This window comes from Juglans microcarpa x Juglans regia, chromosome 1D (assembly GCF_004785595.1).
Source record: "Juglans microcarpa x Juglans regia isolate MS1-56 chromosome 1D, Jm3101_v1.0, whole genome shotgun sequence".
Taxonomy (NCBI): Eukaryota; Viridiplantae; Streptophyta; class Magnoliopsida; order Fagales; family Juglandaceae; genus Juglans; species Juglans microcarpa x Juglans regia.
The window spans coordinates 33,696,057-33,713,255 of record NC_054594.1 but is presented as its reverse complement, the minus strand read 5'-3'; the positions used below and the strand labels follow the sequence as shown (position 1 = coordinate 33,713,255).

General features: G+C 31.9%; 2 protein-coding genes across 3 annotated transcripts; both read left to right on the top strand.

The window, feature by feature from the left end:
• Nucleotides 1-8,285: 8,285 nt before the first annotated feature.
• LOC121241999 (glutamine synthetase leaf isozyme, chloroplastic) lies at nucleotides 8,286-14,579 on the top strand. 2 transcript variants are annotated; one of them, XM_041139885.1, is made up of 14 exons: nucleotides 8,286-8,496; nucleotides 10,045-10,304; nucleotides 10,409-10,448; nucleotides 10,580-10,683; nucleotides 10,763-10,811; nucleotides 10,919-11,025; nucleotides 11,404-11,491; nucleotides 11,590-11,718; nucleotides 11,806-11,880; nucleotides 12,551-12,604; nucleotides 12,683-12,720; nucleotides 12,920-13,079; nucleotides 13,188-13,248; nucleotides 14,203-14,579. In XM_041139885.1, exons 2-14 carry the CDS (start codon nucleotides 10,051-10,053, stop codon nucleotides 14,340-14,342), a joined length of 1,299 nt encoding a protein of 432 aa, XP_040995819.1. In that variant the 5' UTR covers nucleotides 8,286-8,496; nucleotides 10,045-10,050; the 3' UTR covers nucleotides 14,343-14,579. The 2 variants fall into 2 exon arrangements, with proteins under 2 accessions (XP_040995819.1, XP_040995827.1); XM_041139893.1 differs by having other exon boundaries at nucleotides 8,307-8,455.
• A 908-nt stretch (nucleotides 14,580-15,487) lies between these two features.
• On the top strand, nucleotides 15,488-16,629 carry LOC121242368 (membrane protein PM19L-like). The gene is made up of 4 exons (XM_041140243.1): nucleotides 15,488-15,762; nucleotides 15,852-16,071; nucleotides 16,160-16,205; nucleotides 16,295-16,629. The coding sequence occupies exons 1-4, from the start codon at nucleotides 15,636-15,638 to the stop codon at nucleotides 16,379-16,381; spliced, it is 480 nt and encodes a 159-aa protein (XP_040996177.1). The 5' UTR covers nucleotides 15,488-15,635; the 3' UTR covers nucleotides 16,382-16,629.
• The last annotated feature ends 570 nt before the right edge of the window (nucleotides 16,630-17,199 follow it).

The following is a 17,199-nucleotide window of genomic DNA, read 5'->3' as shown; positions in this document are numbered from 1 at the left end:
AAAAAAAAAAAAAAAAAAAAAAGGACGGTGCCAAAGAGATAGTAAGGATACCAGTATTGTTCAATATGTTTGTTTAAATAAAAACAAAAAGAAAATAGTCTGCCTTGAAAAATAATAAATAAAAAGTACCTTAAACGGCATTAGCATTGAAGCCTTTTGTATAAGTCTAAAATATATAAGTTATGTGCAAGCCTTTTGTAAAAAAGTAAAATCTATCATAAAAAAAGAAAAAAAGTAATTTTTTTTAAAAAAAAAACGCTTGTTGCAAGCACCTGGTATAAACAGCGTGTAAACGTGACTGACGTGGAGACACTTGATGAGAGAGACTTAGCTGATGAGAGAGAGATGAAAAGAGCTGAGGAGAGAGAGACCAAACTGATGGACCTGATAAGAGAGAAATACCGAGCTTATGAGAGAGAGACCGAGCTTATGAGAGAGGGAGAATTCATTTTAAATCTGATGTGGCATGGACGACTGCACGCCGGTTGTATCTACCGACTGTATATAGAAGAACTGTTTTTTTTATATATATCATTATTCTCATAATATACACAACCAAATGCAAAAGAGTATTAGTCTTTATGTGAATTGGCAATAGGATATCACGGTTCGAGTCTCTATGGGTATAAAATGCAAAGGATGCAAAGACTTTAATAAGTTACTATTAATATGCTCTTAATAGATTAAGATTAGACTTCAGCTAAAGTCCACCTTAGAAAACATTTTTATGATTTTCTATCAAGTAAATGTCTCACGAGAGACTTCAAATAAAAATATTACTACAATCACATCCCAAAGTAGAATTTTATTTATCCAACCTTAAAAACGTATTAGTGATGCATATTCGAGTGAATAATTCTACTTAGAGTATTGTTACTTTTTATCTATTTTTTTATTATTCTCTCATCATCTTATGATGTGGCAGTAGATGTAAACCTATCATATAATGCACATTATAGAATGATGAGAAGATGATGAAAAAATAGATAATAAATAGATTTTTTCTTCTATTTATCATCTCACATACCACACATTATATTTTTTATTTTTTATCCTTTTTCTCATAATAAGTATATAGTGTACGGATGAATAAAACACTTTAATTAGTTTAGAAGGAATAAAATAAAAATAATAATAATAAAAATTTAAAATATGTATAATGTATGCTATGAGATGATTAATATTATAACGTTTGGAAAAATAATATTTTTAAATAAATATATATATATATATATAAAAAAAGAAAAAAAAAAGTAGGAAGAAACAAGTTGGTGTCTAAAGGTAGGCACATCGCTTTGAAAGTTGGGGGAAACGTGGATGAAGTAAACAAGAAGTCGACAATGACTAGAAGATCGCTTTCCTTACAACTTTAAGGATGTTAAAGCAGCACCAAACTCGGGTCGTGTCAACAACGAAGACCATTCACGTTGCCTCTCATATAATAGACAGCCCACGCCTCATCCAATAACCATTCATTTCCTCCTCTACTTCTTTGTTAACCACTCTTTTCTTTTCATTATCTTTCATTTTCTCGAGAAACTTTAGATCTGGTCTACTCTGATAACCACTCATCGCCCACGGACTCAAGTAGGTGTGAAGTTTCGGTCCAAACTGAAAAAATCAACCAGACCGGATTGAAACTGTGAGCGGTCAGTTTTGGTCCTATAGATGGTGGATTGAATGGGTTTCGATCCGATCCCGAGGTCTAATTTTTGGATTGAACCGAACTGAATTAATATATATATTTTAAAAATATTTTTTTATATATTTATTATTTTATTTTATATAATAGTTGTATAAGTTATTATGTAATATTCATCTAATCTATTATCATTGACCATATTAAATTTCAAATAATATATGCTATTAATTAATAATGTATCATAAATCAAATTGAAATTACCCAAGTACTCCTGTAATGCAGCAGAAATATCTATCAATTCACTCAACAAATTGGTTAGTATTCAAGCATGCAATTAATTTAATAATTAAACAATAACATAAAATAAATAAATTGGATAACACTAAGATTGGTATCGAAGGAAAACTCTTTAAAGAACTCTTTAAAAGTAAAACCATACGGAGCAGCCAAACTCAGGAAAGTCAGTCTTATTATTTGAAAATCAATTACAAGTACTCATCAATTACAAAACCTTTTTAACTTGACTCTCTTACTTGCCCAGACAAACGACCAGTCTTCTACCGCGGTAGCAGCCAGAACCTCTGGCGATCTTCAAATATTGTCTTTCCTCCTAAAACTCTAGGGGCTGAAATCCAATCACACGATTTTCTACACACGAAGCACGATCACATTCAAAGAGAGATCACAAATATAAATTCACTAAGGAATTTTCTCACCAAACAATGCACTAGAAAGTGCTCTATATGTATATTTCAATCACTCTAGATCCTAACCAGTAGGATCCTGTAAATAAACAATCTGAAAAGAGTTATAGTTTCAGTAGGATTCTGCTGACGGATAGAATCTGTCGTGAAGACGTCTCCTGACGGATTGCTGACATGTCGCGATAACTCTTCTCTGCAATAATGATTTCTGTTCAGCTTATGTTCTGGATAGCTTCTTGATAGTTTGAAATTCTTTCCGCTTGATATCTTCTTTTTGAATCTTCTATTCAGATCACTTGATATCTCCTATCTTTTCGAACATTCAATCTTGATCAAAAGTCTTTTGAACCTTTATCTATTTAACCACTTATCTTAGAATTCAAATATTCATAAATAAAGATAAAGACAAACCTTTATCTATTAATTTGTTTATCTTTGAATTTAAATATTTATAGATAAAGATAAAGACAAATTACATTCATCCAATAATTCAAATACGTGCTAGTCATCTAAGCCTAGCCAACAAACTTTTACATCAACATATGATAATATATGTAAATACATAATGCATTCATACATATTCTACTAATTATACTTAATTAAAATAATTAAGTAATTTTTTTTAAATACCTAAGTTGCAAGCTAGCATGAATAAACTATCTATAATGAACTTATTTGATATTTATTAACCATATATAAAATGTTATAATTTTAATTTTTAATATAGGACATTATTAATAATTATGCATACTAAAGTCTAAATTAATAAGTAGTAACTATCAACATCATAAATATAATTATAGTTAGAATTTTTTAATGAATTAGTTACATAATTCACATTAATAAGTCACTTAATTTTAATTTTAATAATTTTTTAATTAATTTATTTGAAAAAAAATAAACAAAATAACTCCAAATCGACTAGACCGATAGCTAGTGGTCCGGTCCGATCCACTGTGAGTGATCGGTCCAGACCGGATCAATTTACATCCCTAGTCTCAAGGAAGCAATTGAGATGAGTTCATCTCATTTCTCAAATATGACCTTATTGCCACAAAGGCTTTTGCCTTTAATATCTTGAAGTATATTTTGATAGGGGAAATACTCTAAGTATAAATAAATTACATAAACGTAATCTCACAAGCTGATGTGGTTTGATATAATTTATTAGATTATAAAATTATTTTTATTGTAAAGTAAATTTAGCAGTCACATGAAGTCATGTTAATTTGTAAAATTACTTTTATGCAATCTCTTAGTGACTATAGCGCTACTCTTTTGATGGATATATTCCGTAGTGCCTTTGTCTCTTTGTCAAAAGCATCAATTTTGAATTGGAATTGTGATCTATGCTCTTCAGACTCTAATTTGAACCCAATGTTTTAATTTGGAAAGTTTCTTTGAACGTTACCAAATGCTTTCAACAAATTTGCGAGCCGGTTGATTTTGTTATATAAAATCAAACTGTTTTATTTTATCTTATATAATCATTATAATTTTTTTAAATTTTCACACAAAATATAACAAACAATTCAATTTTTTTAAATTTTAAAACAAAAATAATATTAAAAAATAATATTATAACAATATTTTATTCAGCTTTCAACAAAATATATTATCTCATCTCATCTGAACTACGTATTTGGATAGTGAGATGAGATGAAATGATTTTAGATGAGTTGAATAAAATAGTGTTATAATATTATTTTTTAATATTATTATTTTTTTGAGATTTGAAAAAATTGAATTATTTATTATATTCTATATAAGAATTTGAAAAAATTGTAATAATGAAATGATATGAGATAAAATGGGCTGAGAGTGTTTATATATCTAAATGGGTCTAAAAGATCATTCCAATATGGGCCATGATAATCCCTAAAGACCTAATTTGGTAATGAACAATCCCAATACAAACCATAAAACCGATTGAAGGGGGCACTCCCAATCAAGCCCCAATCACAAATAAAGAAGAGAAATAATATTTGTAGTTGCATAAGTGTTGTGTATTTCTTTTTTAAAAAAATAAATAAATATGAAATTTATATGAAAAAATTAATTTTTGAATGGTAAATTCCACTCTTTTTTAAAAAAAGTGTATGACACTTACACAATACACAACTGTATATAATATTATTAAATAAATAAATATGCCAATTTGGTAAGAAACCCTATAAACGTATTTAGGAGGGAAAACTCATAGGTTTTCAACTACATTAACATATCAAAACTGATTGTAGATAGACACTGTCATATCATGAATGAATAATGCTACTCATCATTTTAATTATCATTATATTATGACGTGACATTAGATGATTAAAGACTATTTATTATAAAAAATTTTATAAACCTGTAATCTAATGTCACATCATGAGATGATGAGAAGATGATAAGAAAATATATAATAAATAGATTTTTTCATTATGAATACTAAACACAATGATAAGAGATTTAAAGATCTATTTGATAAAGAACAATCTCAAACCAAAGAAATAAATTACTCATCACATCTGCCCAAAAAAAAAAAAATTACTTATCATAAAACGAACACGCGATAAGGAAGAGAAATTCTCATCCAACCAAAGATTCCTTTCTCCAACTGCCGTTAAAAGTGTAAAAGAAATGTCATCCTCACCAACGCAACCACTCAGACTATGTTTGATATTGAATTAATCTCAGATTAGTTACATAATTCACATTAATAAGTCACTTAATTTTAATTTTAATAATTTTTTAATTAATTTATTTGAAAAAAAATGAAAAAAAAATAAACAAAATAACTCCAAATCGACCAGACCGATAGCTAGTAGTCCGATCCAATCCACTGTGAGTGATCGGTCCAGACCGAATCAATTTACATCCCTAGTCTCAAGGAAGCAATTGAGATGAGTTCATCTCATTTCTCAAATATGACCTTATTGCCACAAAGGCTTTTGCCTTTAATATCTTGAAGTATATTTTGATAGGGGAAATACTCTAAGTACAAATAAATTACATAAAAGTAATCTCACAGGCTGATGTGGTTTGATATGATTTATTAGATTATAAAATTATTTTTATTGTAAAGTAAATTTAACAGTCACATGAAGTCACGCTAATTTGTAAAATTATTTTTATGCAATCCCTTAGTGACTATAGCACTCCTCTTTTGATGGATATATTCCATAGTGCCTTTGTCTCTTTGTCAAAAGCATCAATTTTGAATTGGAATTGTGATCTATGCTCTTCAGACTCTAATTTGAACCCAATGTTTTAATTTGGAAAGTTTCTTTGAACGTTACCAAATGCTTTCAACAAATTTGCGGGCCGAAAATCAAACTATCTTATTTTATCTTATATAATCATTACAATTTTTTTAAATTTTCATACAAAATATAACAAACAATTCAGTTTTTTTAAATTTCAAAACAAAAATAATATTAAAAAATAATATTATAACAATATTTTATTCAACTTTCAACAAAATATATTATCTCATCTCATCTGAACTACGTATTTGGAGAGTGAGATGAGATGAGATGATTTTAGATGAGTTGAATAAAATAGTGTTATAATATTATTTTTTAATATTATTATTTTTTTGAGATTTGAAAAAATTGAATTATTTATTATATTCTATATAAGAATTTGAAAAAATTGTAATAATGAAATGATATGAGATAAAATGGGCTGATAGTATTTATATATCTAAATGGGTCTAAAAGATCATTCCAATATGGGCCATGATAATCCCTAAAGACCTAATTTGGTAATGAACAATCCCAATACAAACCATAAAACCGATTGAAGGGGGCACTCCCAATCAAGCCCCAATCACAAATAAAGAAGAGAAATAATATTTGTAGTTGCATAAGTGTTGTGTATTTTTTTAAAAAAAAAAAAATAAATATGAAATTTATATGAAAAAATTAATTTTTGAATGGTAAATTTCACTCTTTTTTAAAAAAAGTGTATGACACTTACACAATACACAACTGTATATAATATTATTAAATAAATAAATATGCCAATTTGGTAAGAAACCCTATAAACGTATTTAGGAGGGAAAACTCATAGGTTTTCAACTACATTAACATATCAAAACTGATTGTAGATAGACACTGTCATGTCATGAATGAATAATGCTACTCATCATTTTAATTATTATTATATTATGACGTGACATTAGATGATTAAAGACTATTTATTATAAAAAATTTTATAAACTTGTAATCTAATGTCACATCATAAGATAATAAGAAGATGATAAGAAAATATATAATAAATAGATTTTTTCATTATGAATACTAAACACAATGATAAGAGATTTAAAGATCTATTTGATAAAGAACAATCTCAAACCAAAGAAATAAATTACTCATCACATCTGCCCAAAAAAAAAAAATTACTTATCATAAAACGAACACGCGATAAGGAAGAGAAATTCTCATCCAATTAAAGATTCCTTTCTCCAACTGCCGTTAAAAGTGTAAAAGAAATGTCATCCTCACCAACGCAACCACTCAGACTATGTTTGATATTGAATTAATCTCAGATAATTTAAGGCTATGTTTAAATGTTAAATTGAGTTGAGTTGAAATAATAATATTATTAGAATATTATTTTTTAATATTATTATTATTTTAAAATTTAAAAAAATTAAATTGTTTATAATATTTTGTATTAGAATTTAAAAAAATTGTAATAATAAATTAAAATGAGTTGAGATGAATTTAATAATCAAATGAAGTAAATTAATTTATAAATAATTATATTTTATAAACCTCATAGAGGTGGATTTGAATATAAATATGTTAAAGTTGCGTATCAAAATAACACTAAAGATGAGAAAAGCTTGCTATCAAAATCAAGCATTTGTCCAACCAAAGAAAACGGTATTATAAATAAGAAATATTATTGAGAGAAGCCACTATTTATAACAGCCATTTTTACACATATTATATGACAAAATCTACACCACATATTTTTTAAATTTAAAATTAGAGATGGATGAGAGAGAGCTGATGAGAGAGAGCAGAAATGAGAGAGAGAGCAGAGATGAGAGAGAGAGCAGAGATGAGAGAGAGAGAGCACAGATGAGAGAGAGATCGAGATGAGAGAGAGAGTCGAGGAGAGAGAGAGAGTCAGTGAGAGAGACACTGATGAGAGAGAGAGTTGATGAGAGAGAGAGACACTGATGAGAGAGAAATGAGAGAGAGAAGCCGTCTGCGTTTGAAGAAAAAAATAATAAAAGTGGATGAGAGTCATCTATGTAGTGTGTACATTATGTGTACCACTACAGTAGATGTTCTCTAGCACTACTCTATAAATAATAAAGAAAAATTTTATTTTTAAGCAAGTGTAGATAACACATAATAAAGTGTTCATATGATATAATTATTTTAAGATTTAAATTTTATAAATCAAATCTTATCATTTAAAATAATGAAGAGTGAATAACTTAACAAAATATCGTTTTTATTTTTTAAATTGTTGGCTGAGCCGTACAGTTTTCACATTTGCATCAATCACCAATTCCCTGATTTTCGGTATTTCATTCTGAGATATCACTTTCTATAGCAATATATATATATATATATATATATATATATATATATATAATATTATTCACAACAGTTGGTATAAATTTTGGAACAAATTAAATATGAATAATGATATATACATAAAATATTACATAATAATATTATAAAATGAAGATATTTTTGTAAAATAATGTTAACTTTATAAGATGTTTTATAAAAATATTATTTCATTTAAAACATAGTTGTATAAAATTTTGTAAAAAATATTGTGTGTAAATTATTTTTCATTAAATATATATTTTTTTATAAAGAAATATCAAATATTTAATAAACACTATATAAAGTCATCTTTCAGTTTAATCCTTAAAATTCAAATATAAATTTAAACGAAAAATTGTAATTATAATCCAAGCATCTGTAGACTGTTGCTGCCTCTACCAACCATTTTCCACCACTCGTAAAACACCCCTATCTGCTTACGGAAAGCCAGCAAAATCTTTTGCGTATTAAACACCCATTACAAGGCTTCCCCATTCAAGAAGCCAACTGGGTCATCACTCTCCCTCTGTATATCTTCACTCAAGGTAATTCCGGCAAAACCCACCGGCCATCCGCCGTTCCTGAGGTAAGTTCTTTGTCTATCTCTTTACCTTGTCCTTGACAAGTTTGCTCTGTACAAGTCAGATTCATTGTTTTCATGAAGTAATGGGCTGCTGGTGTTTGTCAGACACCCAGGCAACAATGTCTGACACATATGGTATTATACTTGCCTGAATCTGGCGAACTGGTCGCCAAAGTTTAACACTGCACATCTTGTGGAAGTCTTACATTTGCTATTTTTCTTCTTCTGTAATAATTTATTCACAAATATCTTTAAGTCAGCATCGTTAGAGCAAGAGAAAATATATAATACGTTATCCAACGAGTGCCTGCTGGCCAGCTAGTGGGACTGTAATGAGTAATCACTAATGGTTTAACTCGTCTCAAGATTCAACAATTGTCTCCATCTTTATATTAATATATATTTACATATGAAAAATGCTGCCGCCTAGCTTTGCCGCCTCATTTTGACTGTTTATATATTTAATTTTTTTTTATTTAATAGTCAAGGAAGTGAATATTGATATATTTTTTTTATTTTTTAAAAAAGTAATTCTACGTACAACCGTGAATTGCGTAAACGCCGTGTAATTGCTTTGAAAAAAAGTGAGGTTGGTTGCAAATATCTTTTCTCTTTTTAAAAATATTTAAAGATATTTAAAAAATGTGAAAAGGAAAAAAAAAAAAAACAAAATATAGAATTTGTACTAGTTGGCACACTCAGCGGTCAAAGCTGGCGCGGCACACTGGCATCATTCTTTACATATATTGACATATGTATATTGATGTGTGTATATATAGATGTGTATGAATACATATATGTAGAATCATTGATAGATGTGTGTGTGTATGTTATATATATATATATATATATATATATATATATATATATATAGGATTTCTAAGCAGTGCTGGTCCCCTTAAGGCATGGTTGGGTATATGCCAATGTATAAGATAGACCATGCATGATAAATGTCTACAAAGTCAACTATGTAATGTTGAACTTCATATTTGTTCATTATAATTTTCCTTCAACTTGTCCTTGACAAATATCCCGTTTTATTTTATATTTTATATTTTATTTTTCATTTTGTTTGCTTTATAGCTAATTTTTCCTAAACTTCTACTTCTTATTTAACTCAAGTGCATTTAATTTTAATCTATAATATTTTTTTAATATTGATGGCAATTAAATTGTTAGGTCTTAAGATCTGTGCAAAGCACCATGATTAAAACTGATGATACCAAAAAATCGATGGCAGGAAAAAGAGAGAAAGAGAGCATAAATTTTTTCAGTTGTTAGGCATTCATTTTTGCATGACATTTCATCTGAATGTGCTATAATGGTTTTGGTTAGGACTTGGAACGAATGAGTTGATTTTTTCAGTGGGAAATGGAAATTTCAATTTAGGAAACGTGATGAGAACCATGTTACTTGACATTTCACCATTCAATAATAGCTGCCTAACCAATACAACTTGTTTCCTTCTGATCTGTTATGGTTATTGGATTTTTGTATCTTTAAAACCTTTCGATCTGAATCCATAGCTGTTTCATTTTCTGTTGGAAGCAGCTGAAAATGGCACATATCTTGGCACCCACTACGCAATGGCAGATGAGAATCACAAAGAATTCTGCAAATGCGAGTCCTATGACAGCAAAGATGTGGGGTTCTCTGTTGTTGAAACAAAACAAGAAAGGGTCATCTAAGAGCTCAGCTAAGTTTCGGGTTTTTGCCACGAAGTCGGAGAACAGCACTGTCAACAGAATAGAAAAACTACTAAATTTGGACCTCACTCCATATACTGACAAAATCATTGCTGAATATATTTGGTACACATATTTTTCTATCATACGTTTGTAAGCAACTTCTGGTTGGCTAAATCTGTGTGAGCACTCCTTAACATTTAAAATAATGTCACGTCATTTTGCTACAGGATTGGAGGGTCCGGAATTGATCTGCGTAGCAAGTCAAGGGTATGACAATGTTATTGATATGATAAAAATAGACTGCAAGTTTGCAATCTTCTCAATGTTTCTTCTTTTTTTCTTCTTTAGTTTAAATATTGAATGTTAGTATTCTTGGAAAATTATTTTCAAATTTTCAGACAATTTCCAAGCCTGTTGAACATCCATCTGAGCTTCCTAAGTGGAATTATGATGGATCAAGTACTGGTCAAGCTCCGGGTGAAGATAGTGAAGTAATTCTATAGTAAGATCTTAGAAACAAAATGAAGTTCTTTTATGTATGTATTTATTATACCATGGGCTTGACCTAATATTTCCTCCAGCCCTCAAGCGATCTTTAAGGACCCTTTTCGTGGTGGTAACAACATCTTGGTAAGTACCTAATTACATCAAAGATAGTGTATTCCAATTTTAGATCAACTACAACTCTGAATTTGTTTGATTTTCGATTGACATCTTATGTCTTGTGTTTTCAAAAGGTAATTTGTGATGCATACACACCAGCAGGTGAGCCTATCCCAACAAACAAACGCCACAGGGCTGCTGAGATCTTCACTAACAAGAAGGTCGCAGATGAAGTTCCTTGGTCAGTCTATTCTCATTAGTGTAGTCATAAATTTAGCTTCCCGTGCTCGTCATCAAAAAAGTTTAGCTTCCAATGCTTTACAATCCAAATGTCAGTGTATGAAAGAGACAGATTGCATCCACACTACTATGTTGAGAAGATCTGATATACAACCATACATACACTTTGTAGTGTCAGTAACCCTTGTTATGAAATGCAACGAGTATTGGCATATAGCATTTTTCATATGCACAATGATTAGACATAAACAAGACTTTGTTTAGGATAATTCATAGTGAATAGACACCATTCTCACATGCATTTTAGGCAGTGAAATAGATATATATATATATATATATATATGGAAAATATTGTGATGATTACTGATTAATTCGTCAGGTATGGAATAGAGCAAGAGTACACCTTACTACAACAAAATGTGAAATGGCCATTAGGTTGGCCTGTTGGAGGCTATCCTGGTCCTCAGGTACTATCAATTTGTATTGTGAAATGGTTAAATCTGTAAATTTAATCTGGTTTTTATTATGACATGAATCTATATGATACTTTTTATGTTTGTTTCAGGGTCCTTACTACTGTGGTGCTGGGGCAGACAAATCATTTGGCCGTGACATATCAGACGCCCATTACAAAGCTTGCTTATATGCCGGAATTAACATCAGTGGTACAAATGGGGAGGTTATGCCTGGCCAGGTTCTCCTCTCATTCTCCTCTATCTTGTCTCTTGTGTATGAAATCATGTAATGTTTATTACTGTTGATTTTTGTGATTGGGTTGCAGTGGGAGTATCAAGTAGGACCTAGTGTGGGAATTGAAGCTGGAGATCATATATGGTGTTCCAGATACATTCTTGAGGTAATCCTTTCCTTTGTACTTTTGGGTGTACAAAGACTGTAGAAGCCATTTTAGTTATTTTTATCCACCAAAAAAAAAAAAAAAAAAAAGACTGTAGAAGCCACTTCAATGAGAAAGATTATGAAAAAAAAAGGAACATAAATAATCTATTCAGAACATTGGGCACATAAAAGTGCTCGCCACTTCTAACACCCCAAGAAGTTCAGTTCTGCTCATGCTCAGACTCAACAAAATTTAAAAACTGCTGTGCTAAAGAATTTTCATTCAGTTAACAGTGTCAGACTTACAGCCTTATAGGCAGGTTTTGTCCCAACTGCTACTTTTATTGCTCTTAGCTAACGGGTATGGTCCATGATATCATTTTATAAAATACTCTCTATCCTGATTGTTTACAGCTCAAACTGAACTCCCCTGTCCTCCCCAACCCCAAAGCGGGTCTTGTCAAAATCGAAAAGTGGTACAAGATAGAGCAACTAATTTAATAAATTCTACCAAAATTCTATAAAATGATTCACAATCCCAACCCTCATAATTTACATAAGACTGAATCAGATATCAAACATGTAGCTAATGAGCTGGGCCCTGGGGAAGAATTATTCTTGCGTTAGTCTATGCATGCAGATCTGTTCTACCATCGAGTTACTCATTTCTTGTTTCTCCTGACTGACAGAGAATTACTGAACAAGCTGGTGTTGTTCTCTCACTCGATCCAAAACCAATAGAGGTAATAAACCTCTCTTATACAGTAGTCCTTACTTAAAAGAATCTGTTAGATAAAGCTCTGTTTAAAATGCATTGCCAGGGTGATTGGAACGGTGCAGGATGCCACACAAATTACAGGTACTTGATCTGCCTAGCTTTGTTTCCTCCTGTTTTTAGTTTGGTGCTTTCTGTTCTTGCGTCATCTTGTATCTCCTCTCTTCAGGCCCATAAGCAGAAAGGAAAGGGACAGGATATTATAAAGTTACATCTTTGCCATGCATACATGGAAATTAGCATGCTAATCCTGATATATTATTGATTCCTTGTTGGTTCGCAGTACAAAGAGCATGAGGGAGGATGGAGGCTTTGAAGTTATAAAGAAGGCAATTTTGAATCTGTCACTTCGCCATAAAGATCATATCAGTGCCTATGGAGAAGGAAATGAGAGAAGGTTGACAGGAAAGCATGAAACAGCCAGCATTAACACATTTTCTTGGGTAAATTCTTCTCCAATCTATTTCTTATAAACTTTAAAACAATTAGAGAATTGAGAAATACGCTTCATATTGCTGTTTATAAAATATCTTAAAAATCTCAATCTGCAGGGAGTGGCTAATCGTGGATGCTCCATCCGTGTTGGACGTGAAACTGAGAAGCAAGGCAAAGGTACCGCTTCAGCAGTACTGCAGCACGCAATTCTCTTTTAAGGCTCCAATTAAACGATAGGGATAAAAACAGAAAATAATTTCATATTCAACTTCTATCGTATTCCAAGTCCAAAGAAGACCAGGGTTTGCAATTCTTTAAGCAATGCTGAAACTATGATTATGGATGTCCTGTTTGTAGAAACACCAATTTCTCTCCATAAAAAACCTAATAGGAGAAGTGAGGTAACTCCTTATAAAGTTCAGGATAAGTTTGTTTATAAGCCGTGTGTGACTTCTCAATATGGCCCCTCACGTGTGGGTCGGTATTTCCGGTACTATCATCGTGGGTAGATTGCAGGAGCCCATAATCAGTCATAGGTTAACCTGGCTTTGATACCGTATAGAAACACCAAGTTCTCCCCATAAAAGGCCTAATAGGAGGAGTGAGGTAACTCCTTATAAAATCTAGGATGAGTTTGTTCCTAAACCGTGTGGGAGTTCTCAACACTGTTCATCCTGAGTTATAGGGTAAAATAGAAAACAAATGGAAAATACTCTAGTCACGAAGGAATTACACAAAAGTAATCATATAAATTGATGTGGCTTAATGTGATTCGTCAGATTATAAAGTTAATTTTGTTATAAAGTAGATCTAACAAATTAGATGAAGTTATGTCAGTTTGTAGGATTATTTTGTGTAATTATTTTATGGACATTGCAGTACTTAAAACAAATATATGACTAGAGACTATTTAAACTAAAATAAAGATGCTATCAACATAATGTAAGTCCTGAGCCACTGCTGATCTCGTGGTTCTGAAAAGGCATTATTTTATGGATTTATCTTCGCTCAGTCACATGATTGTTTCAAATTCCCAATGCTCTTGCCCCATTTTGTTGTCATCTTTTCCCCACTTTGGATTCTGATATCATCTGATCTGCTTTGATTTGACGTTATCTACTATTGTGCTAGGGTACTTGGAAGATCGGCGTCCAGCTTCAAACATGGACCCTTATATTGTGACCTCGCTACTGGCTGAAACTACAATATTATGGGAACCAACACTGGAGGCTGAAGCTCTAGCTGCTCAGAAGCTGGCACTGAATGTTTAAAGTTGATTGGTTCAACGTAATCTGAAGGCATTCGGGAGTGGATTCACAGGGAATTAGTTAATCCTCATGCAGTGAACCTTTTTCCCTTCTAGATTGGTTAGAGCAGATTTATTGTAAATTAGGGATCTTGGAGTGAGGGGTCGTACATGCCCAGGCATGTAGAATTGCAGATGGAATACTTCTTATGCACCATCATAAATAGATTTGTTAGATTATATATATGCATGTTACTTGGGATGTATGCTTCTCAACCTGGGTTCTTCTAAAATGACGTTTTATTCCAAATTCATACCAATGATACCGTGGAAGACTTGTCTTTAGCCATTTTCATCTGTTTTTGCATTACAAAAGAAGCATGTGTTGATGAATAATTCCACATTATCTGTGGATAAGGTTTTGGATATATTTATAAGGAATGAACAATCATTTTTTGTAAAACTGGTTTTATGAGATAAATTAGGCTATGAATTTTTTCATGGTATCAGAACTTGTTACAGGACGAATGGGGACTCACATTACTTATCAATTGATAAGGACCAGAAAAAAATACTGGCCTGCACGTGAGGGAGCTGGGTGTTAAAGAATAATCTCATATTGTCTGTAGATAAGGTCTTGAGTATGTTTATAAAGAATATTGAGCAATTCTCTTTTATAGAATCGATTTTATGAGATGAGTTCAATCTATGAATTTATTCAGCATGATGATATAATATTGATGGCAAATCAATTGTGGACATTATCTAAGAAATGGAACCTAACCATGACTAAATTCTCTCCAAACATTTTCATGGGATAATGATACATCTGTAACTATTTTATTACTCACGTCAAATCAATTAATGAAATTGTGTCACTTTATTAAAAAAATATTTTTAATTTTATATAATTATCCAAAAATAGTTGTATACTAGTTTAAGGTCTATCATTTTTTTTTTTCATTGGCAGCCAATTCGAGCGCAACTGTCAAGGAAATATACAATGGATTTGTTTGGTTATAACCAGATGGAACTGGGATGGGCCCCATAAGGAACTCTGTAGATATGGATTCTTTTCCCTTCCATGAGGAAAGGTCCATGAGGGAAAGGAATTTTAGCCCTGTCTTTATATTAAAGACACTCCATTTGGGAAGGTAAGGAACATATTGAGAAAAATATGCTAGACCACTCCCTTACGTTTGCTGGCAAGAGAAAGAACAACTTACATAATATACATATAAATACATATATGTCTCCTGAGCTCAAGAAGGGCGACCCAGTTCAGGTTTTTCTGTTCCGATTTTAAAGATCAAAGGCCATGGCATCTAGAGGATCCAAATCAGCAGCTTCCGTCCTCCTAATCGTCAATCTTGTTTTATATTTTATTGTAACAGTGATCGCTGCATGGGCTGTAAGTCATGGGATTCAGAGATCTCGCGAGACAGGTAGTTTAGATAGCTAGTTTGGCATAAACTGCAAGGCAAGGCCTGTCTCACAATTCTAACTTATTGCAGCATCCGTACGTTTATTGCAGCATCTGTTTTGTCTATTCCGGCTCGCATATTTCCAATATACTTCCCATTCGGAAACTTGGCGACTGGTTTCTTTGTCATCTTCTCCCTCATTGCCGGCGTTGTGGGCATGGCTACCTCACTTACAGGGCTCAACAATGTTTCTCAATGGAATGCACCCAACTTGCACGCAGCAGCGGCCTCTTCTCTGACAACTTGGGGACTCACTCTATTAGCCATGGGGTATATAGATTACATATTATTTTACTCACTTCTGTTTCTCTTTTCCTTCATATCGTTTCAATAAATAATATTGAATTGAATGTTGCAGACTGGCATGTAAAGAGATCGAACTTGGTTGGACAGATTCAAACCTGGTAAGACCTGATCTATTTTATACCCAGAAAAAAAAGAGAAATATATAAGTGGAGTTTATTTTCAACATTGTTGTTTTATATATATGCAGAGGACTCTTGAGACCATCACCATTGTTGTGAGTGCGACACAAACGTTTTGCGCGGGTGCTCTCCATGTAGGGCTAGGTAGAGCTTGAAGATGTTGTTTGAGCTCCAGCGTGCAACATTAACGCTTTGCTGTTGATTCCCTCATATATAACTTGTGTAATTGTATTAATGCCAATAATTTCGGTTTTTACATTTTAAATTCGTTTTTCTTTTTCTTTTCTTTTTTTGAGGTGAGAATTTCCTAGTGTTGATCTTAATCGGACCATGAAAATAGTTTAATAAATGCATGGTCTACTGATAGCTAGCAACGAATGAAAGTACTTGAATTACTTGCAACCATAACGTGTAGTACTGGTGGATTAGATTTCCTGGTCTGAGGGAGAGGGAAAGGCAAATGTATTTTCATCCAAAAAGGAAAGAAAAAGAAGGTGCGCACTAGGAATTATGTAGGAAGAAGCTGCATGCATCTGTGTGTACGTACCTTTCCAACACAGAAGCATGCAGTAGTAGTTGAACAAAGGGACTATATTCTAATATTATAAGATAAATGGTTGCAAGGACTATATTTAAATCGAATAACACGATTTTCACAATCTATTCTATATTGAGAGGCTGAGTCCGTTGCATGCCAAGAAATTCTAGCGTTTGTTACAATGGATTGTTTGCATGGAATTGAGGTGTGAAAGCACAAGTTAAATGAAGATGCTCGTGACTTGAAGTTGAAGCCCTTTAACATCCCAAAAGTTTCAAAGAGAAGCGGGGTCCATTTTATATTGTTGCACCAAAGCTAGCCCGTAATAAAAGCTCTTAATTTGGCAAATGGTCTAGGCCAGTGTCCCAACATTACAGAAAGAATGTGAGACTGACCCAACCCAGACGGACATCATCTTCTTCCTTTCCTTAGAGA

Bases quoted from the DNA above. Each gene is read 5' to 3' on its own strand.
- LOC121241999 (XM_041139885.1), top strand. From the start codon at position 10,051: ATGGCACATATCTTGGCACCCACTACGCAATGGCAGATGAGAATCACA. The intron at 10,684-10,762 runs GTAAGATCTTAG...TATTTCCTCCAG, and splicing joins GATAGTGAAGTAATTCTATA to CCCTCAAGCGATCTTTAAGG. The intron at 10,812-10,918 runs GTAAGTACCTAA...TGTTTTCAAAAG, and splicing joins GTGGTGGTAACAACATCTTG to GTAATTTGTGATGCATACAC.
- LOC121242368 (XM_041140243.1), top strand. From the start codon at position 15,636: ATGGCATCTAGAGGATCCAAATCAGCAGCTTCCGTCCTCCTAATCGTC. The intron at 16,072-16,159 runs GTATATAGATTA...TGAATGTTGCAG, and splicing joins CTCACTCTATTAGCCATGGG to ACTGGCATGTAAAGAGATCG. The intron at 16,206-16,294 runs GTAAGACCTGAT...ATATATATGCAG, and splicing joins GTTGGACAGATTCAAACCTG to AGGACTCTTGAGACCATCAC.